Source organism: Pseudophryne corroboree, chromosome 10 (genome assembly GCF_028390025.1).
Source record: "Pseudophryne corroboree isolate aPseCor3 chromosome 10, aPseCor3.hap2, whole genome shotgun sequence".
NCBI lineage: Eukaryota > Metazoa > Chordata > Amphibia > Anura > Myobatrachidae > Pseudophryne > Pseudophryne corroboree.
In genome coordinates, this window is record NC_086453.1 from 11,878,023 (window position 1) to 11,904,776 (window position 26,754).

The 26,754-nt window shown below is 48.3% G+C and overlaps 1 protein-coding gene across 2 annotated transcripts in view; it reads left to right on the forward strand.

Annotated features, from left to right (window-relative positions):
- Nucleotides 1-19,071: 19,071 nt before the first annotated feature.
- Nucleotides 19,072-26,754, forward strand: part of IGSF21 (immunoglobin superfamily member 21) — a 555,163-nt gene continuing 547,480 nt past the window's right edge. Inside the window, exon 1 of one of the 2 annotated variants that reach the window (XM_063942118.1) lies at nt 19,072-19,338. In XM_063942118.1, coding sequence (XP_063798188.1) covers nt 19,275-19,338 — 64 coding nt within the window. In that variant the 5' untranslated portion in view covers nt 19,072-19,274. The remainder of the gene's footprint in view (nt 19,339-26,754) is intronic. The other variant, XM_063942117.1, reaches the window with a different exon arrangement.

A 26,754-nucleotide genomic window follows, 5' to 3' on the forward strand; every position in this document is an offset into this window, starting at 1 on the left:
TGTAATGGGGCACAAGGATTGGGGGATTATAGGGTATGAGAGAGATGGCACATGGGGGTACAGTACATACCGGGGGCACACAGATGGATGGAGGAGGTGTAATGGGGGCACAGGGAATGGGGGATTACAGGGTATGAGAGAGATGGCACATGGGGGTACAGTACATACCGGGGGCACACAGATGGATGGAGGAGGTGTAATGGGGCACAGGGAATGGGGGATTACAGGGTATGAGAGAGATGGCACATGGGGGTACAGTACATACCAGGGGCACACAGATGAATGGAGGAGGTGTAATGGGGCACAGGGAATGGGGGATTACAGGGTATGAGAGAGATGGCACATGGGGGTACAGTACATACCGGGGGCACACAGATGGATGGAGGAGGTGTAATGGGGCACAGGGAATGGGGGATTACAGGGTATGAGAGAGATGGCACATGGGGGTACAGTACATACCGGGGGCACACAGATGAATGGAGGAGGTGTAATGGGGCACAGGGAATGGGGGATTACAGGGTATGAGAGAGATGGCACATGGGGGGTACATTACATACCGGGGGCACACAGATGAATGGAGGAGGTGTAATGGGGCACAGGGAATGGGGATTTCCGTAATGAGAGAGATGGCACATGGGGGTACAGTACATACCGGGGGCACACAGATGGATGGAGGAGGTGTAATGGGGGCACAGGGAATGGGGGATTACAGGGCATGAGAGAAATGGCACATGGGGGTACAGTACATACCGGGGGCACACAGATGGATGGAGGAGGTGTAATGGGGCACAGGGAATGGGGGATTACAGAGTATGAGAGAAGTGGCACATGGGGGTACAGTACATACCGGGGACACACAGATGGATGGAGGAGGTGTAATGGGGCACAGGGAATGGGGGATTACAGGGTATGAGAGAGATGGCACATGGGGGTACAGTACATACCGGGGGCACACAGATGGATGGAGGAGGTGTAATGAGGCACAGGGAATGGGGGATTACAGGGTGCGAGAGAGATGGCACATGGGGGCACAGTACATACCGGGGGCACACAGATGGATGGAGGAGGTGTAATGGGGGCACAGGGAATGGGGGATTACAGGTGATAAAGCTAAATATTTATCTTATATAATACCCTTTATGAGGTCTAAGAACACTGTACGCTATTTACGTATGGAGTACCGTAAGGGTACGCACGTTGCGTAACAATCGCTTAGCCGTAGTCGAGACGCTCAAGCGTCACGTTCGCTCACGGCCAAGAGATCACGGGCAGGCACGCTATTGGCTGCCGACTAACGTAATGATTCGCTATAGCGTAGCGGACGCTCGGGACCACGAGGAGATCACCAGCGGCGCTGACGCTCACAATGTTAAACCTTTATATCTAAACCATAAACAGTGTATTATGCAGTAAGACCTTAGTGTAGTGATAGGGTGTAGATGCAACACCGTGTAACCTTATTAACTTAAAAGCTGTTCGAGCGTCACCGACGCTCTGAGAATACTTAACACTATAAGAAATACACAGATACCGTGCTTAGGGTCCAACGCCTTATATATATATTATGAATGTTATACTTGCAAAAGAATAAATACAATACAAGTCATACACTACAATATAACATAGACTAACTAACCAGATAACTACACGGGAAATACAATACAATACAATTACGTTTTAAGGGAAAATAAGAGAGAAAGAGGAGAAGAGAGAGAGAGATATGGCTCACAATAACAGTAAGATCAATATGATTGCGGAGAAAACTTACGCACAAAGGGGAACGATCGCATGCGCCTCTGGACATCCAGCTCCCGATTATCAGCAATGAGAACCGTTGAAGAGTGAGCTGGATGTGATCGGCTTGTCTATTTATGCCCCACACACAATACAATTCAATGGTCCCTACAATCTCATTGTTCATTGGACACAGGAATTCCTCCTCGCATTATAACAAAAGGTCATAGGTTGATTCATACAGGTGGGCTGTGACGATTTCCAACTGCTCAGGTGGGTGGGGAACTGGGTTTCCCGCCGCATGAATAAGTAAGTGCAAATAATAGTAAATGGACATAAACTTCTTATGTCCATAACTATTCGCACGAGCGATTAATCCGCTTCAAACCAACACCGGAATATTGCTAATTAAATACTCTTCCGATGGATACTAAACACCACTGTATTACTCCTGTCTGACCCTTCGTATCAAACAAAGAGGGATTTCTCTGTCCATGAACATGCTACATTAACTAAACTTTCAGATTCTATCAAAGGGACCATAATCTACAAAATACATTATATAGTGAAAATATGTAACGTTTGAGTCGCACGCTACGAACACATGAACTCTACCGTAAATGCACATACTGCGCGCCCACGGGTGCCCGCAACAGCGAGTATGCGCACGCACGGGAGAGTGCACGCATGCGCAGCGCGGACCTGTATGAGGTGCAAATATGGCAGTGTGCATCGTGATATTTTTCTGACTTTGACAGTCCACCCTTTGGCAGTCAACAATAACTGCCACCTTCTAAAACATTTCAAAAAGAGAAAAATATATGTCAGGGGTTAATACATTTCCATGGTTGGGTAAGGGAGGAGAGGAGAAGGTAGGAAAAGGGTATGACCTAGTGAGATAGTGTTAGGGTCTCCTGCCCTGTGCTGCCACGTCGTCATGGCAACCGGGAGACAAGTGCTAGCGGAGTGACCTGAGCGCAGCTGATACTCCGGTTCGGGTCTTTTGCTGTGCAGTGGTTATAGGCTCTGTGCATGGCAGGGGATCCGGTGCTGGTTTTTGTGCTCACAGTCTGTGAGGTCTGAGTGGGGCGTGGACAGCACCTGCTTTATAAGGCCTCTTCTCAGGGTAAGCAGATGCTGCTGAATCTTTGTTGGTTAGTCAGTTTCTGAAAGTTAGCCAGTACTGTGTAGCTTTGTATTTGTTTGTTGCTTACTGCAAATAGGCCTGGGGATTTGGTATTACACTCTGCCAATCCAGACCTAGCAGTAAGACTGGAGTCAGTCGTTTAGCTTGCTGGGGTTCTGTTACTACTCTGTGAACTTAGCAAGTTTGCGGCTGTATTCTAAGACTTGCCTGTCTAATCCTGTCTCACTTTGCTAGGTGTCAGGGGTCAGTTTAGTGGCAGTAAGCTGAACCTGTGCACTGCAAGTGAGAATTAGGATTGTGGAGACTCTCCTTGTGTCTATCATTCCATCTCTGACCAAGGAGTTTACTGCCACACCCGTTGGTAACCCTTTAGGGTTTTGCTGTTGCCCTTAGCAACAGCATTTCGGGTTCTCTACGTATTAAAACACAACATCTTGCTTTTCCCATCTGAGCAGTTCTAATACAAGGGAGATACCCAGTTCCTTAGCCTCTGGGCTTCTCTGTTCACTCTGTGTGTATTTTGTTACCCTATCACCTTCTGTGTACGTTATGTCATATTCCCCAGTCTGTCTGTAAGTCCATTTGTTTTGCATAACAGTTCAAACACCAGTACATTCCTGCAGGCACTGGAGTGCATAACAGTCCTGACACCAGTACTTTCCTGCAGGCACTGGTGTGCATAACAGATAGCAGAAGCATGTGTGTATGAATCCGTGTTTGGGGGTCATGTATCAACGTGCCGTACGTGTTTTAAATCAAGCTTCGAGGCATTGCGAAGTATACATTTGAATTCCTTCTTATCCCGTGGTACGGGTCTGTGGATGGGCTGTCAAACTTTACCGAGCTCTTTTCGGCTGTGGTTGTAACAAATGGGGAGCACATTTTAGTTGATGATACATGAATGGGGGAATATGTGATTGCTGATATCTGTGCCTGTATTCCCTATCGACTATGTGTGTAATTACCTGAAGGTTGTAGAGATGAAGAAAAGACATAATTACGGTAAATGCAGTGGTATTCTATGTCAGGTAAATGAACATTTGTCGGTTGAAGTCTTGTTCGGTGTCTGTTGAATGCAGTCTTCTTTGTGCTTTTGCCAAAAGGCGTGTGGGCAAAAAGCTTTGTCAATGTCCATAGATTTACAAAAGTGTTGGGCTAGCGTAATTTTAAAATTTCTAGGGAAACTGGGGATCTATGGCAAAGTTCATCAAATATCTGTGTATAAGGTTGTCAAAACTTCTTCTTTAATCCATCAGTTGTCTGTATACAGGATCATCAAATTCCTCGTCCAAGTGGGTCTTTTTACCTTGGAGAAAACGGAAAAACAGGTGAAAGAAACGGACCGTAGAAATCGCATTTTTCATCACATCATTGTTTCTACATTTGGGTCATAAATCAAATCCATTGGAATTACAATTTCCTCACTCCTTAAACTCATCACCCTGGTACTTCGTTTACACTTCGTTAAAGCCTGACCGCATCTAAATATCAAGCCAATCGTTATGATAACACCTAAGATACATAGGAGAAACTTCCCAACATCCATTATGACTCCTTGAGCCCATTCTCCTAAACCAGAGAACCAATTTCGCGGATTCAACCATGACACCCAACCAGTCAGCTCATTACCTACAGCAGCAAGAGTGAGATTGTGTCTCCTGCGAAATTCCCACTTCAGCTGGAGAATATCGTCCATCTTTTGGTCTAGGACCTCGACCGGGTCCTCGGTACTATTTGTAATATATGTGCAACATTTCACGCCGTACTGCGTTGCCAGTGTGACACAATATCCACCTGTCACTGCCGTGAGATAATTGAGAATCATTCTATGCTGAACCAGTTCTGTTTTATAAGCTTGAAGTTCTCTTCCAGTATACCTAAACGTGTCATCATACATTTCTGTGATATTGTCTAACAAATTTGCAAGCGCAGATATGTATTTATAATTCAACACTCCTCTAGCGGTGCGAGTGATGTCTAACGTGATTAGAAACTGAATCCCGGTGGATTCATGGATCATGTCAGAGGCCGTATGCTCTGTTCTTTCTATCAGGTGCCGTTTAACTACATGCTCGTAATGGGTGTGAGTATAAGGAGCTTGGGCAACACGGTGTATATCTTTCATTTTGGCATGTGATACAGTCATTACTTCAGGCAGTACTTTTCCAATATAACACAATCCTTCAGAGTTTGGGGCAAGCCACTTATACGCCTTCCTCCCGCATATGAAATATGCATCATCGGGGAGAACATATGGGACGGAGTAGGACATAACCATATTACACATCTTCCATGTGAAATCTCCTAACCCTAATTCTCCCATCTGTCTAGTACACGTATCAGGTTGTACGATATGTGCACAGTATCCTGGTGATACCTCTCCAACTCTCGTAATCCTATTTCCTAGGGTATACCTATATCGGAAAGATTTTCCTCTACTGGCTATGTGGCGTATAAGCTCTGTATCTGTCGGCATTCTATCTGCTCTATATGAAAAGGTCATGGTTTGGTTACTCCATGGCACTTCCCAATTTCCCGGCTTTCGGGGATTGGAAATGTTAAAACATATGAGGGATCTATCCACATGATATTGGTGGAGCTTCAAACTAGGAGGACTGGAGATATTAAACCTCTTGTCCACCGGCCTCCCACCACTTAGCTCAAGTACCTCCCCTATCGTTAAAGGAAATGGTACTAGTCCTGATTTGCTATGACCTTGAGGTACTTGAGAGCATACCCAACAATCTGTTTGATTTAACACACTACCCACTAAGGAGTGATAGTCACTCAAGGGATGCCGGTCCATGTGGATATTAAAACTGGATTGGCATTTCTTGATGCATCCATCCTCAACTACGTTATCACAGAGCCTACAGATACAGTTTTCTTCAGCTAACAATCCAAAAAAAAAAATGTTTACAAATAACATGGCTGTTAGATTGTTTCCGGTACTCGCCTTTGTTCGGTGCTTGTGTTGCTATTGGAAATTTACACCTCCGTCTTAGTCATTGGAACCTTTCTGGTGTCAAAACTTCTTTCTCGACCTCACTGGTACTCTCACCGAAACAGACTGCTCTGGTCAACATCAGGGTCAACATGAAAACACGGATCACAGTCTCTTGAGGCGAGTCCATCTTACAGGAGGAGAAAAGGAGAAATTTGTAATGGGGGTACAGGAAAACCAGTTTGAGGGGGAGAGAAACTTGTTACGATAATTAAGTTCTCTAGTCTTTGTCGTTCTTCCTGTTCTGTCGTCATCTCAAAGGTGCTGTCTCTCAGTCTTCCAACCGAACATTCCGGTGATGCAATATTCCTTCCAAACCAGCGATCTCTCTGTAAGGAGCAAAAATCTTGCATTACCATTTGTCTAACTGATGTGTGACATACCATCTTTAAAACATGAAAACATGAGAAAGAAGAGAGAAAACAAAAAAAACAAAAGAGAGAGAGAGAACAATTCATATATATATATATATATCACATAAATCAACAGAGAACAACAACAGGAAAAAAAAAAATTTCAAACATTTTAAAACATTGTCAGATCATCAGGCTGTCATATCTACATGTCCAATGGTTTCCTTGCGCAGTCCCTCCCACCAGCACCTCCATACTCCACCCTCTGTATCTGGCCAGAATACATTGATGCGGATAGGTCATGCTGGGGTTTGGTAGACTTCTGCAAAGACCAAGTAGATATGCAATGTTTGAGTCCTATCAATAATCGTCAGAGATGGGGAGAGAGAGAGAAAAAAAACATTTTTCACAAATACATTTACAACGTTTCACCTTGTCATTCCTGTGTCTTCAGTGAATGACCTCCCAATTTATTAACCGTTACCTCAGGCTTACCATCAGTCCTAATGATCACCTTTCCTGACTACATATCATGGGTGTGGCCCAAAATTCTTCCTAAAAGATCCCTGATTATAATTGTGTGTGTTATAATTTTGCTCATTTCTTGGTCTAGGGGGTCTGACTTTATGTGGGTTATTACAGTTGCTGGCATAATGCCCTTCTCTTCTACAATGATAACAAATCCTTGGCTTTCTCCATGTGCTAGGGGCCTGGGGTTCCGGTCGACTTGATGCCTCCTCTAGTGCTTGGATGCTCAGTACCATCAACCGCTCTCCCTGTGCTTCCCTGGTTCTTTGGATATTTTGGTCATGCTCGATAGCGGACTCTCTTAATGCAGCCACCGAGATACCTCTCCAATGAGGTATAGAGGTTTGTACCCTAATTTTTAGTGTGTCTTTTAAGCTGTCCATTAATACAGACACAGCTACCTCTCTGTGGTGTACGTTAGTTTCAATGTCATCTATACCAGTGTACCTAGCCATATCCTGCAGAGCCCGGTGAAAATACTCTGATGCGGATTCACCTTCTTTTTGTTTTATTGTAAAGATTTTATTCCACTTTACTACTGCAGGAAAATATTCTTTCAACTGTAGATTAATTCTTTTTACATTATCTAGGTTATACTCGTCTGTTAGTGGCACTTCCTAATCTAGCTTACAATCAGCGATAAATTTCAATGAATCAACATCGGGGGGTAAACATGCCCTCAAAACTGTCCTCCAATCTTTGTTATTTGGCTCTGCAGTGTTTCCTAGCACTCTAATGTATTTTTGACAAGCAACTAAGTCTTTCCTGGGATCAGGAAATTCAGACAGAATTGTTCTTAATTCTGTTCGGGAAAAGGGGCAGTACATGGCGATGTTCCTGACAGGAGTGACTCCTGAAGAGTCAGTTTTCCCATTTGGTACTGCAATTACCCTGACAGGATTAAGTCCAGTAACGTCATTCTGAATTGATTCCACGATATGAGGTACATTTGTTTGTGCGTGATGTATAATACCATACGTACCTGTGGACACGACCTCACCTGACCCTCCGTTAGGGGGTTTGATTACAGTCTTTACCGATTTGGTCGCGTCCACCTGGATGTCTTGTGTGATGGCTGCTGGAAAAGGCTCCGACATTGTGCTGGGCTCACTTTCTTGTTGGTGTTCCTGAGGAAAGTTTAACAAGGGGTGCGACTTGCATGGGTTAATAGTTGTCCATTTAACACTTTCATTTTTATAAACCTTATTACGTTTGTTACATTCATTCTTAATATAGTTACTAAGTGCACTTTTATCGCACCCCATTGTGCCTTTCTCCGCAACCATAATCCTCTCCATTGCCATGTCTCTCCTCTCAGGATGAAAGTTAGGTATGTAAGTTACATTTCTTTGCATGTCACTTTCCTGTAGCCATATCTGTAAACAATCATTATGTTTAACTCGTTGTTTCCAGGATTTTATGAGACAGATCCTTCGCCTTAAATTATGCAATACCTCTAAGTCAAAACTACCTATCCCGGGAAATGGTGCCTTATCCCCCGCAGTCATTCGTGTCCATTCATCACAAAAGGTCTCAGTGTGGGGACCATACCTCCTCCACATTACTAACCGAGCAGACCCTCGGGGTCTGCAAGCCTCTGCAGTCTGAACCCTGACTGCTGAACGTCCCTGTGTTGTGCACTTGGCTTCCATTGTGGACCTTTTTTTTTTAACACAGAAAAACTTCCTAAAATGCACCAAACACAGAAGTCTACAGTGGAAATCCTTAAAGCTCTTCCACTGAACTCCTTCTGCTCCGAGTACAACGAATCCGCCCCTTTTAGCAGACACGTGTAACCGTTACAGGCCCTATCTCTAGAGATTTTCCTGAGAAAATTCCCTTCCTTTTTCTTTACACAAATCACGCTTGCATGTGCTCCCTACAACACGTATGAGGGCAAGATTTACGCATGGATATACTACCTCATATCATGTTGCGTTATTGGTCACACATACAACCGTGCGGTCCAATCGTACCACTTATAGACACTTGTTGCCCATAAATGGTAGGATCATTGGAGTCTCCCTACTGTGCTCCAAAACAGCCAGAGCGTAATACAACGAAAACTTTATCACACTCTGTTGCACGTTTTCACTCAGACCGTGCTCATCACGTTCCACCAAAGATCACCCAGATCACTCAGTTCACAAAGCGGGATTCAATACACTCATACCGTTTTCAACCCACTATCATTCTTATAGTTTTCTGATCAGAAAAATCATTTCCCGTAGTCTGATAGCTGTCCCCAGAGGCATCACAGTAAAGTAAGGTATTTAAACTAAGTTTTGGAAAAACTGAAATCAATTTGTGCTATTATCACGTGGCTATGCTATACCGCCCCCACTAAAACAATGCTATTGTGCGATTTGAGTTTCGGTGGGCGTACCCAGACGCTCCGTTGCGTAATATACGCTGCGTGCGTCGGCCTTTGTGTTGCGTTCGCGAGTCTCAGCCTTTTGTTAGAGACACGTGTACGCTGGCCATACAAAAATACAATTAGCACGTTTATCAATGTAGATGATCTTTAACTGTAATCATCTACCAAGCACCACACAGGTCTTTCCTTGTATCTCAGGCGAAGCTGTGCGTGTGTTTTACAAATTACCCCTTAATGTATCGTTTTTACTCTTTAACTACCAATAGCAACAAATCTTTCTCAGCACGTTTATCAATTATACAATGGCAAACAGGAGAGTGATATGAATATACACGAAAAAGGAATGCAGATATATGCGTGTGTATACAAAACAGAAATAAACAGTTTTAAAAGACACTAGTGTGTTGTTCTTACCTCCGGTTCCCGGATTCCTTCAGCACCCTTTACTAAGCGAAGCAGACGCTTATCCCGTCAGCACTGCGAAGAATATGATCTCCCGCCCTTTGCTGATGGATAATGTCTGCTGAAATTACCTAGCAGAGATATGTGAAGGACTGGACGAGCAGCCAATTGATAAAGCTAAATATTTATCTTATATAATACCCTTTATGAGGTCTAAGAACACTGTACGCTATTTACGTATGGAGTACCGTAAGGGTACGCATGTTGCGTAACAATCGCTTAGCCGTAGTCGAGACGCTCAAGCGTCACGTTCGCTCACGGCCAAGAGATCACGGGCAGGCACGCTATTGGCTGCCGACTAACGTAATGATTCGCTATAGCGTAGCGGACGCTCGGGACCACGAGGAGATCACCAGCGGCGCTGACGCTCACAATGTTAAACCTTTATATCTAAACCATAAACAGTGTATTATGCAGTAAGACCTTAGTGTAGTGATAGAGTGTAAATGCAGCACAGTATAACCTTATTAACTTAAAAGCTGTTCGAGCGTCACCGACGCTCTGAGAATACTTAACACTATAAGAAATACACAGATACCGTGCTTAGGGTCCAACGCCTTATATATATATTATGAATGTTATACTTGCAAAAGAATTAATACAATACAAGTCATACACTACAATATAACATAGACTAACTAACCGGATAACTACACGGGAAATACAATACAATACAATTACGTTTTAAGGGAAAATAAGAGAGAAAGAGGAGAAGAGAGAGAGAGAGATATGGCTCACAATAACAGTAAGATCAATATGATTGCGGAGAAAACTTACGCACAAAGGGGAACGATCGCATGCGCCTCTGGACATCCAGCTCCCGATTATCAGCAATGAGAACCGTTGAAGAGTGAGCTGGATGTGATCGGCTTGTCTATTTATGCCCCACACACAATACAATTCAATGGTCCCTACAATCTCATTGTTCATTGGACACAAGAATTCCTCCTCGCATCATAACAAAAGGTCATAGGTTGATTCATACAGGTGGGCTGTGACGATTTCCAACTGCTCAGGTGGGTGGGGAACTGGGTTTCCCGCCGCATGAATAAGTAAGTGCAAATAATAGTAAATGGACATAAACTTCTTATGTCCATAACTATTCGCACGAGCGATTAATCCGCTTCAAACCAACACCGGAATATTGCTAATTAAATACTCTTCCGATGGATACTAAACACCACTGTATTACTCCTGTCTGACCCTTCGTATCAAACAAAGAGGGATTTCTCTGTCCATGAACATGCTACATTAACTAAACTTTCAGATTCTATCAAAGGGACCATAATCTACAAAATACATTATATAGTGATATATATGTAACGTTTGAGTCGCACGCTACGAACACATGAACTCTACCGTAAATGCACATACTGCGCGCCCGCGGGTGCCCGCAACAGCGAGTATGCGCACGCACGGGAGAGCGCACGCATGCGCAGCGCGGACCTGTATGAGGTGCAAATATGGCTGTGTGCATCGTGATATTTTTCTGACTTTGACACAGGGTATGAGAGAGATGGCACATGGGGGTACAGTACATACCGGGGGCACACAGATGAATGGAGGAGGTGTAATGGGGGCACAGGGAATGGGGGATTACAGGGTATGAGAGAGATGGCACATGGGGGGTACAGTACATACCGGGGGCACACAGATGGATGGAGGAGGTGTAATGGGGCACAGGGAATGGGAGATTACAGGGTATGAGAGAGATGGCTCATGGGGGTACAGTACATACCGGGGGCACACAGATTAATGGAGGAGGTGTAATGGGGGCACAGGGAATGGGGGATTACAGGGTATGAGAGAGATGGCACATGGGGGGTACAGTACATACCGGGGGCACACAGATGGATGGAGGAGGTGTAATGGGGCACAGGGAATGGGAGATTACAGGGTATGAGAGAGATGGCTCATGGGGGCACAGTACATACCAGGGGCACAAAGATGGATGGAGGAGGTGTAATGGGGCACAGGGAATGGGGGATTACAGGGTATGAGAGAAATGGCACATGGGGGTACAGTACATACCAGGGGCACACAGATGGATGGAGGAGGTGTAATTGGGCACAGGGAATGGAGGATTACAGGGTACGAGAGAAATGGCACATGGGGGTACAGTACATACGGGGGACACACAGATGGATGGAGGAGGTGTAATGGGGGCACAGGGAATGGGAGATTACAGGGTATGAAAGAGATGGCACATGGGGGGTACAGTACATACCGGCGGCACACAGATGAATGGAGGAGGTGTAATGGGGCACAGGGAATGGGGGATTACAGGGTATGAGAGTAGTGGCACATGGGGGTAAAGTACATACCGGGGGCACACAGATGGATGGAGGAGGTGTAATGGGGCACAGGGAATGGGGGATTACAGAGTATGAGAGAAGTGGCACATGGGGGTACAATACATACCGGGGGCACACAGATGGATGGGGGTGTGTAATGGGGCACAGGGAATGGGGGATTACAGGGTATGAGAGTAATGGCACATGGGGGGTACAGTACATACCGGGGGCACACAGATGGATGGAGGAGGTGTAATGGGGGCACAGGGAATGGGGGATTACAGGGTATGAGAGAAATGGCACATGGGGGTACAGTACATACCGGGGGCACACAGATGGATGGAGGAGGTGTAATGGGGCACAGGGAATGGGGGATTACAGAGTATGAGAGAAGTGGCACATGGGGGTACAGTGCATACCGGGGACACACAGATGGATGGAGGAGGTGTAATGGGACACAGGGAATGGGGGATTACAGGGTATGAGAGAGATGGCACATGGGGGGTACAGTTCATACCGGGGGCACACAGATGGATGGAGGAGGTGTAATGAGGCACAGGGAATGGGGGATTACAGGGTGCGAGAGAGATGGCACATGGGGGCACAGTACATTCCGGGGGCACACAGATGGATGGAGGAGGTGTAATGGGGGCACAGGGAATGGGGGATTGCAGTGTATGAGAGAGATGGCACATGGGGGCACAGTACATACCGGGGGCACACAGATGGATGGAGGAGGTGTAATGGGGGCACAGGGAATGGGGGATTACAGGGTATGAGAGAAATGGCACATGGGGGTACAGTACATACCGGGGGCACACAGATGGATGGAGGAGGTGTAATGGGGGCACAGGGAATGGGGGATTACAGTGTATGAGAGAGATGGCACATGGGGGGTATAGTACATACCGGGGGCACACAGATGGATGGAGGAGGTGTAATGGGGCACAGGGAATGGGGGATTACAGGGTATGAGAGAAATGGCACATGGGGGTACAGTACATACCGGGGGCACACAGATGGATGGAGGAGGTGTAATGGGGCACAGGGAATGGGGGATTACAGGGTATGAGAGAGATGGCACATGGGGGTACAGTACATACCGGGTGCACACAGATGGATGGAGGAGGTGTAATGGGGCACAGGGAATGGGGGATTACAGGGTAAGAGAGAAATGGCACATGGGGGTACAGTACATACCAGGGGCACACAGATGGATGGAGGAGGTGTAATTGGGCACAGGGAATGGAGGATTACAGGGTACGAGAGAAATGGCACATGGGGGTACAGTACATACGGGGGACACACAGATGGATGGAGGAGGTGTAATGAGGGCACAGGGAATGGGAGATTACAGGGTATGAAAGAGATGGCACATGGGGGGTACAGTACATACCGGGGGCACACAGATGAATGGAGGAGGTGTAATGGGGCACAGGGAATGGGGGATTACAGGGTATGAGAGTAGTGGCACATGGGGGTAAAGTACATACCGGGGGAACACAGATGGATGGAGGAGGTGTAATGGGGCACAGGGAATGGGGGATTACAGAGTATGAGAGAAGTGGCACATGGGGGTACAATACATACCGGGGGCACACAGATGGATGGGGGGGTGTAATGGGGCAAAGGGAATGGGGGATTACAGGGTATGAGAGTAATGGCACATGGGGGGTACAGTACATACCGGGGGCACACAGATGGATGGAGGAGGTGTAATGGGGGCACAGGGAATGGGGGATTACAGGGTATGAGAGAAATGGCACATGGGGGTACAGTACATACCGGGGGCACACAGATGGATGGAGGAGGTGTAATGGGGCACAGGGAATGGGGGATTACAGAGTATGAGAGAAGTGGCACATGGGGGTACAGTGCATACCGGGGACACACAGATGGATGGAGGAGGTGTAATGGGACACAGGGAATGGGGGATTACAGGGTATGAGAGAGATGGCACATGGGGGGTACAGTACATACCGGGAGCACACAGATGGATGGAGGAGGTGTAATGAGGCACAGGGAATGGGGGATTACAGGGTGCGAGAGAGATGGCACATGGGGGCACAGTACATACCGGGGGCACACAGATGGATGGAGGAGGTGTAATGGGGGCACAGGGAATGGGGGATTGCAGTGTATGAGAGAGATGGCACATGGGGGCACAGTACATACCGGGGGCACACAGATGGATGGAGGAGGTGTAATGGGGGCACAGGGAATGGGGGATTACAGGGTATGAGAGAAATGGCACATGGGGGTACAGTACATACCGGGGGCACACAGATGGATGGAGGAGGTGTAATGGGGGCACAGGGAATGGGGGATTACAGTGTATGAGAGAGATGGCACATGGGGGGTATAGTACATACCGGGGGCACACAGATGGATGGAGGAGGTGTAATGGGGAACAGGGAATGGGGGATTACAGGGTATGAGAGAAATGGCACATGGGGGTACAGTACATACCGGGGGCACACAGATGGATGGAGGAGGTGTAATGGGGCACAGGGAATGGGGGATTACAGGGTATGAGAGAGATGGCACATGGGGGTACAGTACATACCGGGTGCACACAGATGGATGGAGGAGGTGTAATGGGGCACAGGGAATGGGGGATTACAGGGTAAGAGAGAAATGGCACATGGGGGGACAGTACATACCGGGGGCACACAGATGGATGGAGGAGGTGTAATGGGGGCACAGGGAATGGGGGATTACAGGGTATGAGAGTAATGGCACATGGGGGTACAGTACATACCGGGGGCACACAGATGAATGGAGGAGGTGTAATGGGGGCACAGGGAATGGGGGATTACAGGGTATGAGAAAAATGGCACATGGGGGGACAGTACATACCGGGGGCACACAGATGGATGGAGGAGGTGTAATGGGGGCACAGGGAATGGGGGATTACAGGGTATGAGAGTAATGGCACATGGGGGGACAGTACATATCGGGGGCACACAGGTGGATGGAGGAGGTGTAATGGGGCACAGGGAATGGGGGATTACAGGGTATGAGAGAGATGGCACATGGGGGGTACAGTACATACCGGGGGCACACAGATGGATGGAGGAGGTGTAATGGGGGCACAGGGAATGGGGGATTACAGGGTATGAGAGAGATGGCATATGGGGGGTACAGTACATACCGAGGCACACAGATGGATGGAGGAGGTGTAATGGGGCACAGGGAATGGGGGATTACAGGGTATAAGAGAGATGGCACATGGGGGTACAGTACATACCGGGGGCACACAGATGGATGGAGGAGGTGTAATGGGGCACAGGGAATGGGGGATTACAGGGTATGAGAGAGATGGCACATGGGGGTACAGTACATACCAGGGGCACACAGATGGATGGAGGAGGTGTAATGGGGGCACAGGTAATGGGAGATTACAGGGTATGAGAGAAATGGCACATGGGGGTACAGTACATACCGGGGGCACACAGATGGATGGAGGAGGTGTAATGGGGCACAGGGAATGGGGGATTACAGGGTATGAGAGAAATGGCACATGGGGGTACAGTACATACCGGGGGCACAAAGATGGATGGAGGAGGTTTAATGGGGCACAGGGAATGGGGGATTACAGGGTATGAGATAAATGGCACATGGGGGTACAGTACATACCGGGGGCACACAGATGGATGGAGGAGGTGTAATGGGGCACAGGGAATGGGGGATTACAGGGTATGAGAGTAATGGCACATGGGGGGACAGTACATACCGGGGGCACACAGATGGATGGAGGAGGTGTAATGGGGGCACAGGGAATGGGGTATTACAGGGTATGAGAGAAATGGCACATGGGGGTACAGTACATACCGAGGGCACACAGATGGATGGAGGAGGTGTAATGGGGGCACAGGGAATGGGGGATTACAGGGTATGAAAGAGATGGCACATGGGGGAACAGTACATACCGGGGGCACACAGATGGATGGAGGAGGTGTAATGGGGGATTACAGGGTATGAGAGAAATGGCGCATGGGGGTACAGTACATACCGGGGGCACACAGATGGATGGAGGAGGTGTAATGGGGGCACAGGGAATGGGGGATTACAGGGTATGAGAGAGATGGCACATGGGGGTACAGTACATACCGGGGGCACACAGATGGATGGAGGAGGTGTAATGGGGGCACAGGGAATGGGGGATTACAGGGTATGAGAGAGACGGCACATGGGGGTACAGTACATACCGGGGGCACACAGATGGATGGAGGTGTAATGGGGGGACAGGGAATGGGGGATTACAGGGTATGAGAGAGATGGCACATGGGGGCACAGTACATACTGGGGGCACACAGATGGATGGAGGAGGTGTAATGGGGGCACAGGGAATGGGGGATTACAGGGTATGAGAGAGATGGCACATGGGGGTACAGTACATACCGGGGGCACACAGATGGATGGAGGAGGTGTAATGGGGGCACAGGGAATGGGGGATTACAGGGTATGTGAGTAATGGCACATGGGGTACAGTACATACCGGGGGCACACAGATGGATGGAGGAGGTGTAATGGGGGCACAGGGAATGGGGGATTACAGGGTATGAGAGAGATGGCACATGGGGGTACAGTACATACCGGGGGCACACAGATGGATGGAGGAGGTGTAATGGGGGCACAGGGAATGGGGGATTACAGGGCATGAGAGAGATGGCACATGGGGGTACAGTACATACCGGGGGCACACAGATGGATGGAGGAGGTGTAATGGGGGCACAGGGAATGGGGGATTACAGGGTATGAGAGAGATGGCACATGGGGGTACAGTACATACCGGGGGCACACAGATGGATGGAGGAGGTGTAATGGGGGCACAGGGAATGGGGGATTACAGGGTATGAGAGAGATGGCACATGGGGGGTACAGTACATACCGGGGGCACACAGATGGATGGAGGAGGTGTAATGAGGCACAGGGAATGGGGGATTACAGGGTATGAGAGATGGCACATGGGGGGTACAGTACATACCGGGGGCACACAGATGTATGGAGGAGGTGTAATGGGGGCACAGGGAATGGGAGATTACAGAGTATGAGAGAGGCTGGGGGTAGCGGGGAGTGAGCACTCCATGAGGCATAGGGTGGGGGGAGAGGGTAGTGAGCACTCCATGAGGCAGAGGCTGGGGGGAGAGGGGAGTGAGCCCTCCATGAGGCAGAGGAGCAGGGGGAGAGGTGAGTGAGGCTGGGGGGAGAGGGGAGTGAGCACTCCACGAGGCAGAGGCTGGGGGAGTGAGCACTCCATGAGGCAGGGGCTGGGGGGAGAGGGGAGTGAGGATAGGGGGAGAGGGGAATGAGCACTCCAAGAGGCAGATGCAGGGGGAGAGGGGAGTGAGCACTCCATGAGGCAGAGGCTGGGGAAGAAGGGAGTGAGTACTCCATTAGGCAGGGGCTGGGGGGAGAAGGGAGTGAGCCCTCCATGAGGCAGAGGAGCAGGGGGGAGAGGGGAGTGAGCACTCCATGAGGCAGAGGAGCAGGGAGAAAAGGGGAGTGAGCACTCCATGAGGCAGAGGCTGGGGGAGAGGGGAGTGAGCAATCCATGAGGCAGGGGCTGGGGAAGGGAGTGAGGCTGGGGAAGAGGGGAGTGAGCACTCCATGAGGCAGGGGCTGGAGGGGGGGGGGGAGTGAGGCTGGGTGAGAGGGGAGTGAGCACTCCATGAGGCAGAGGCTGGGAGAGAGGGGAGTGAGCACTCCACGAGGCAGAGGATGGGGGAGAGGGGAGTGAGCACTCCATGAGGCAGGGGCTGGGGGGGAGAGGGGAGTGAGGCTGGGGGAGAGGGGAGTGAGCACTCCATGAGGCAGAGGCTGGGGGAGAGGAGAGTGAGCCCTCCATGAGGCAGATAAGCAGGGGGAGGAGGGGAGTGAGCACTCCATGAGGCAGATAAGCAGGGGGAGGAGGGGAGTGAGCACTCCATGAGGCAGAGGAGCAGGGGTGAGTGAGCACTCCATGAGGCAGAGGCTGGGGTAGAGGGGAGTGAGCACTCCATGAGGCAAAAACTTGGGGGTAGAGGGGAGTGAGGCTGGGGGGAGAGGGGTGTGAGCACTCCATGAGGCAGAGGCTGGGGGAGAGGGGAGTGAGCACTCTATGAGGCAGAGGCTGGGGGGAGAGGGGAGTGAGCACTCCATGAGGCAGAGGCTGGGGGGAGAGGGGAGTGAGGCTGGGGATAGTGGGGATTGAGGCTGGGTGAGAGGGGAGTGAGGCTGGGTGAGAGGGGAGTGAGCACTCCATGAGGCAGAGGGGAGAGGGGAGTGAGGCTGGGGATAGTGGGCAGTAAGGCTGGGTGAGAGGGGATTGAGGCTGGGTGAGAGGGGAGTGAGCACTCCATGAGGCAGAGGCTGGGAGGAGAGGGGAGTGAGGTTGGGGGAGAGGGGAGTGAGCACTCCATGAAGCAATGGCTGGGTGAGAGGGGAGTGAGCACTCCATGAGGCAGAGGGGAGAGGGGAGTGAGGCTGGGTGGAGAGGGGAGTGAGCACTCCATGAGGCAGAGGAGCAGGGGGGAGAGGGGATTGAGGCTGGGGAGAGAGGGGAGTGAGGCTGGGGATAGTGGGGAGTGAGGCTGGGGTAGAGGGGAGTGAGCACTCCATGAGGCAGAGGCTGGGGGGAGAGGGGAGTGAGGCTGGGGGAGAGGGAAGTGAGGCTGGGGATAGTGGGGAGTGAAGCTGTGGGGTGAAGGGAGTGAGGCTGGGGATAGTGGGGAGTGAGGCTGGGGGAGAGGGGAGTGAGCACTCCATGAGGCAGAGGCTGGGGGGAGAGGGGAGTGAGGCTGGGTGAGAGGGGAGTGAGGCTGGGTGAGAGGGGAGTGAGCACTCCATGGGGCAGAGGGGAATGAGGCTGGGGGGAGAGGGGAGTAAGCACTCCATGAGGCAGAGGGGAGTGAGGCTGGGGGTAGAGGGGAGTAAGCACTCCATGAGGCAGAGAGGAGCAGGGGGGAGAAGGGCGTGAGGCTGGGGAGAGAGGGGAGTGAGGCTGGGGGGAGAGGGGAGTGAGGCTGGGGGGAGAGGGGAGTGAGCACTCCATGAGGCAAGGGCTGGGGGGAGAGGGGACTGAGGCTGGGTGAGAGGGGAGTGAGCACTCCATGAGGCAGAGGCTGGGGGAGTGAGCACTCCATGAGGCAGGGGAGGAGGAGGAGGAGGAGGCGGGGGGAGGCAGGCAGCGGCGGGGAGAGCCAGTTGATGCCAGGCTGTAGCTGCTGCAGGCAGTGAGGGACAGAGCCGCCCAGGATAGGCTCTTACACCCGCTCGCAGCCCTCCTCACCCGTCCGGTGGGGCTTCCAGCAGGGGATGTGCCGGCACCAGGCTCCGGGGATCCCCGGTCTGCACCCAGGCGTGTGAAGCAGATGGAGGTACCGGGGTCGGAATGGGAAAGATGAGCTGCCCCGGGGTCAGCGCCCTGCTGTTGCCCCTTCTGCACCTGGCACTGGGTAAGTGGCCCCCGGGCCGGGGCGCTATCACTCACCTGTTACTGTCTGCAGATCCCGGGGCTCAGCTGCCCTGGCTGGCTGGGGAACTAGTACAGTGTGCCGGCATGCTCCCTCCCCAGTGTCGGTGTGTGACCACCATGTATTACTGTGCCACCCCAATCTGTGCCCCCACCCCATGCCTCTAGGTAGCGTCCTCCTATACCTCTGTGTGCCCCCTATACCTCTGTGTGCCCCCTATACCTCTGTGTGCCCCCTGTTCCTCTGTGTGCCCCTGTTCCTCTGTGTGCCCCCTGTACCTCTGTGTGCCCCCCCATCCCTCTGTGTGCCCCCCCATCCCTCTGTGTGCCCCCCCATCCCTCTGTGTGCCCCCCATCCCTCTGTGTGCCCCCCCATACCTCTGTGTGCCCCCTATACCTCTGTGTGCCCCCCATCCCTCTGTGTGCCCCCTGTACCTGTGTGCCCCCTGTACCTCTGTGTGCCCCCCCATACCTCTGTGTGCCCCCTGTGTGCCCCGTATACCTCTGTGTGCCCCGTATACCTCTGTGTGCCCCCCATCCCTCTGTGTGCCCCCCCATCCCTCTGTGTGCCCCCTATACCTCTGTGTGCACCCCCAGCCCCCTGCGTGCCCCCCATCTCTGTGTGCCCCGTATACCTCTGTGTGCCCCCCCATCCCTCTGTGTGCGCTCTATACCTCTGTGTGCATCCCCAGCCCCCTGCGTGCCCCACAGCCCTCTGCATGCCCCCCTGCCCTCTGTGTGCCCCCCCCACCACATCCCACTGTGCCCCCCATCCCCTATGTCCTCCCCCATACCTCTGTGTGCCCCACAGCCCTCTGTGCCCCCCATCCCCTATGCCCCCCATCCCCCTGCGTGCCCCCATCCCCCTGTGGCCCCCATGGACAGCGCTGCTCCGGCAGATGATAAATAGTTGCAGCATCCTCATAGTGTCACTGTATCCCCCCAGTATCACTCACACTCTCTCCAACTCTCATCCTCTGACCCGATTCTGCCTCTGCCCCCCTGCATAGGAGCTGCTACCTCACTCTCTATGAGATTTTACCCTCCAGTCCCTGTATATATCTGCCCCAGAGGCTTCCAGATGTGCTTTCTGGTTATCTGCCCCCGGTCACAGTATAGGATACCCCGGCTGTAACACTATTCTATATATGACTGTAGGTATACTGTATGCCCTAATATGCCTCTCTCTCTCGCTCTCTCTCTGGGTTATATATATGCTCCATCTAAAAATCTACCCTTTATAACTATATTATATATAGTCACTGTAGATACGTGCCCCCCCTAATGTATATATAGAGATCTACCCCTCTATATTATATATAGTCACTGTAGATACGTGCCCCCCCTAATGTATATATAGAGATCTACCCCTCTATATTATATATAGTCACTGTAGATACGTGCCCCTCTAATGTGTATATATAGAGATCTACCCCTCTATATTATATATAGTCACTGTAGATACGTGCCCCTCTAATGTATATATAGAGATCTACCCCTCTATATTATATATAGTCACTGTAGATACGTGCCACTCTAATGTATATATAGAGATCTACCCCTCTATATTATATATAGTCACTGTAGATACGTGCCACTCTAATGTGTATATATAGAGATCTACCCCTCTATATTATATATAGTCACTGTAGATACGTGCCACTCTAATGTATATATAGAGATCTACCCCTCTATATTATATATAGTCACTGTAGATACGTGCCACTCTAATGTGTATATATAGAGATCTACCCCTCTATATTATATATAGTCACTGTAGATACGTGCCACTCTAATGTGTATATATAGAGATCTACCCCTCTATATTATATATAGTCACTGTAGATACATGCCCCTCTAACATATATATATATATATAGAGAGAGAGAGAGAGAGAGATCTACCCCTGTGAAATGATTCTGTATACAATCTCTGTATTACACTAATCCTGTATCGTCTATGCCTCTCCTGTTACTGCACGATATCATGTGTACAGTATAAAGTCACTGTACATATATTCTCCTCTATTAGAGTATTCTTCTTATCAGTACCTGTCCCTCCGTAGCATTATATATACAGGGTATCTTATAGATTTCTGCCCCTAGTACTATATTCTGTGCTCAGTCTTTATACTTCTCTCTCCTCTTACAGTGTATATATATATATATATATATATATATATATATATATATATATACACAGTCTCTGTATGTATCTGCCCCATTTTTATGGTCTATGTACAGGCTCTGTACTTAACTTTCGTATTACAGTATGCTATATATACAGCCTCCATAGGTATCTACCCCATGACAGTATTATATATGTAGAGGCTGTATACTTATATATGGTATTACAGTGTGCTATATACACAGTCTGCATAGGTATCTGCCCCATTACGATGTTCTATATACAGGCTCTGTACTTATCTATTATATTGCAGTACGATATATATAGAGAGAGAGAGAGAGAGAGAGTCTCTATAGGTATGTGCCACATTACAATATTCTATATACAGGCTGTGTACTTATCTATCGTATTACTGTATGCTATATATACAGTCTCTATAGGTATCTGCCCCCAGTATGCTAAAGTATCTATCTATCTATCTATCTATCTATCTATCTATCTATCTATCTATCTATCTATCTATCTATCTATCTATCAACAGTCTCTATAGGTATTTGTCCCATTACAGTATTCTACATACAGGCTCTGTACTTATCTATCATATTACAGTATGCTATATATACGGTCTCTATAAGTATCTGCCCATTACAATATGCTATATATACAGGCTCTGTACTTACGTATCTATCATGTTACAGTATGCTATATATATACACAGTCTCTATAAGTATCTGCCCATTACAGTATGCTATATATACAGGCTGTGTGTGTGTGTGTGTGTGTGTGTGTGTGTACTTATCTGCCGTATTACAGTATTCCTCTATGTTGTGTCGGTAGCTATCTGCCTCACTGTCATTATTCTATATATAATCTGTCACTATTATTCTGTACGGTCTCCGGCTCCTGCTCAGCAAATGTTTTTCTGTATAAACTCTCTCTGTCTGGCACGCTATTAGGGTATACTTCTGTGTACTTACCTGTGTACAGAGCGCCTCTCTGTCAGGGAATAGTACGCTACATATATATACCCTGTATTACAACAAGGCATCGGGATGTATAGAGGATTTTACAGAATCCCCAGGGTTTTGTACTATGTATGTAAAGATAGATAGATAGGTAGGTAGATAGATAGATATTGCAATGCAATAAGCAGACCCTTCATCATGATATTGCAATACTTGTATATTCTGTTATATCCCCATCATATACATATCGTTCTTGTATTGGGATATAGTAACACGAAGATTCTCTGTGATAATATTGCAATGTAAGTAGAATCTGTATTGACTAGATAATATAACATGTTTCTTTCCTTCTCAGAGTATTGTAATATTTTTATTATTACATTATATAATATTTATATTCTGGCATGATATAATATTGCATACATATTATTATTCCAGTATCAGGATATTGTAACTATGTGCTTTCTTCCTGTCATGATACTTTTATTATCATGTCTCTGTCATGTCTATGCAGATTCTATCTCTGTCATGATAAACCATGTATGTCAATTATACTTGTCATGATATGCAGTGTATGAAGATTTTCATGATGTGCCGTGTGTACATATTCTCCATGTCATGACATGCAGCATATACAGGTTCATTCCTCCATGACAGGCAGCTTATACAGGTCCATCCCCCACATGACGTGCAGTGTCTTCAGGTTCTCCCCGTCATGACGATGTGCAGTTTGTCCAGGTTCTCCCTGTCATGACGATGTGCAGTTTGTCCAGGTTCTCCCTGTCATGACGATGTGCAGATTGTCCAGGTTCTTCCTGTCATGACGATGTGCTGTTTGTCCAGGTTTTCCCAGTCATGATGGCGTGCAGTTTGTCCAGGTTCTCCTAGTCATGACAATGTGCAGTTTGTCTAGTTTCTCCCCATCATGACAACGTGCAGTTTGTCCAGGTTCTTCCTGTCATGATGACGTGCAGTTTGTCCAGGTTCTCCCTGTCATGACGATGTGCAGTTTGTCCAGGTTCTCCCAGTCATGATGACGTGTAGTTTGTCCAGGTTCTCCCCGTCATGACTATGTGCAGTTTGTCCAGTTTCTCCGCATCATGATGGCGTGCAGTTTGGCCAGGTTCTCCCGCGTCATGACAACATGCAGCTTGTCCACATTCTTCCTGTCATGACAACGTGCAGTGCATGCAGGCCCGTCATGACGGTGTCCAATGTATGTTGAGTCACCCTTTCATGATGTGATGTGAACTCCATTCTGTCTGTTATGATATGCAGTGTACACATGTTCTTCCTGTCATGACATACAGTGTATGCAGATTTTCCATGTCCCGATATGCAGTGTATGCAGCTTCTTCCTGTCATGAAATACAGTGTATGCAGATTTTCCCCGTCATAATATGCAGGGTACGCAGTGTCTTCCTGTCATGACATACAGTGTATGCAGATTTTCCCTGTCATGATGTGCAGGGTACACAGGTTCTTCCCTCCATGACCTACAGTGTTTGCAGATTTTCCCTGCCATGATGTGCAGTGTAGGCAGGTTCTCTTTCTGTCATGACATACAGTGTATGCACATTTCTGCTGTCATGATGTGCAGTGTACACAGGTTCTTCCTGTCATGACATACAGGCCCTCATTCCGAGTTAATCGCACCAAGCAACGTTTTGCTGCTGCTGCGATCAACTAATCTCCGCCTATGGGGGAGTGTATTTTAGCATTGCAGGGGTGCGATCGCTTGTGCAGCCCTGCAATGCTAAAAAAGTTTCACACAAATCAAGACCAGCCCTGGACATACTTACCCTGTGCGACGGATCCAGCGATGATGGGCTCGGCTTTGACGTCAGACATCCGCCCTCCGTTCACCTGGACACGCCTGCGTTTTTCTTACCACTCCCCGAAAACGGCCTCCAGCGGTCAGTTGACGCCCCGGAACACCTTCCTGCAGTCAATCTTTTTGTGGTCGCCGCTGCGACCGCTTTCTCCACTGTCAGCGTCGTTGCCCGGCGACTGCTATTGCCAGGCATCGGTGCGCAATGCGCAAGCCAAGCATGAGCATTCCAGACCTGATCGCACCCCTGCGAGGACGTGCAGCGTGCGATCGGGTCGGAATGAGGCCCACAGTTTATGCACATTTCCCCTGTCATGATGTGCAGTGTACGCAGGTTCTTTCTGTCATGACATACAGTGTATGCACATTTCCCCTGTCATGATGAGCAATGTAGGCAGGTTCTCTTTCTGTCATGACATACAGTGCATACACGTTTCCCCTGTCATTATGTGCACTGTACACAGATTCTTCCTGTCATGACATACAGTGTATGCAGATTTTCCCTGTCATGATGTGCAGTGTACACGGGTTCTTTCTGTCATGACATACAGTGTATACGTATTTCTCCTGTCATGATGTGCCGTGTACATAAGTTCTTCCTGTCATGACATACAGTGTATACGTATTTCTCCTGTCATGATGTGCAGTGTACACAGGTTCTTCCTGACATGACATACAGTGTATACGTAATTCTCCTGTCATGATGTGCAGTGTACACAGGTCCTTCCTGTCATGACATACAGTGTATACGTATTTCTCATGTCATGATGTGCAGTGTACACAGTTTCTTCCTGTCATGACATACAGTGTATACGTATTTCTCATGTCATGATGTGCAGTGTACACAGGTTCTTCCTGCCATGACATACAGTGTATACGTATTTCTCATGTCATGATGTGCAGTGTACACAGGTTCTTTCTGTCATGACATACATTGTATACGTATTTCTCATGTCATGATGTGCAGTGTACACAGGTTCTTCCTGTCATGACATACAGTGTATACGTATTTCTCATGTCATGATGTGCAGTGTACACAGGTTCTTCCTGTCATGACATACAGTGTATACGTATTTCTCCTGTCATGATGTGCAGTGTACACAGGTTCTTCCTGTCATGATATACAGTGTATACGTATTTCTCCTGTCATGATGTGCAGTGTACACAGGTTCTTTCTGTCATGACATACATTGTATACGTATTTCTCATGTCATGATGTGCAGTGTACACAGGTTCTTCCTGTCATGACATACAGTGTATACGTATTTCTCATGTCATGATGTGCAGTGTACACAGGTTCTTCCTGTCATGACATACAGTGTATACGTATTTCTCATGTCATGATGTGCAGTGTACACAGGTTCTTCCTGTCATGACATACAGTGTATACGTATTTCTCATGTCATGATGTGCAGTGTACACAGGTTCTTTCTGTCATGACATACATTGTATGCGTATTTCTCATGTCATGATGTGCAGTGTACACAGGTTCTTTCTGTCATGACATACATTGTATACGTATTTCTCATGTCATGATGTGCAGTGTACACAGGTTCTTCCTGTCATGACATACAGTGTATACGTATTTCTCATGTCATGATGTGCAGTGTACACAGTTTCTTCCTGTCATGACATACAGTGTATACGTATTTCTCATGTCATGATGTGCAGTGTACACAGGTTCTTCCTGCCATGACATACAGTGTATACGTATTTCTCATGTCATGATGTGCAGTGTACACAGGTTCTTTCTGTCATGACATACATTGTATACGTATTTCTCATGTCATGATGTGCAGTGTACACAGGTTCTTCCTGTCATGACATACAGTGTATACGTATTTCTCATGTCATGATGTGCAGTGTACACAGGTTCTTCCTGTCATGACATACAGTGTATACGTATTTCTCCTGTCATGATGTGCAGTGTACACAGGTTCTTCCTGTCATGATATACAGTGTATACGTATTTCTCCTGTCATGATGTGCAGTGTACACAGGTTCTTCCTGTCAGGACATACAGTGTATACGTATTTCTCCTGTCATGATGTGCAGTGTACACAGGTACTTCCTGTCATGGTATTTCTCCTATCATGATGTGCAGTGTACATAGGTTCTCTTTCTGTCATGACATACAGTGTATACGTATTTCTCCTATCATGATGTGCAGTGTACATAGGTTCTCTTTCTGTCATGACATACAGTGTATGCACATTTCTCCTGTCATGATGTGCAGTGTACACAGGCCCTCATTCCGAGTTGATCGCTCGCAAGGCGAATTTAGCAGAGTTGCTCAGGCTAAGCCTACGCCTACTGGGAGTGTATCTTAGCTTCTTAAAATTGCGACCGATGTATTCGCAATATTGCGATTACAAACTACTTAGCAGTTTCAGAGTAGCTTCAGACTTACTCGGCATCTGCGATCAGTTCAGTGCTTGTCGTTCCTGGTTTGACGTCATAAACACACCCAGCGTTC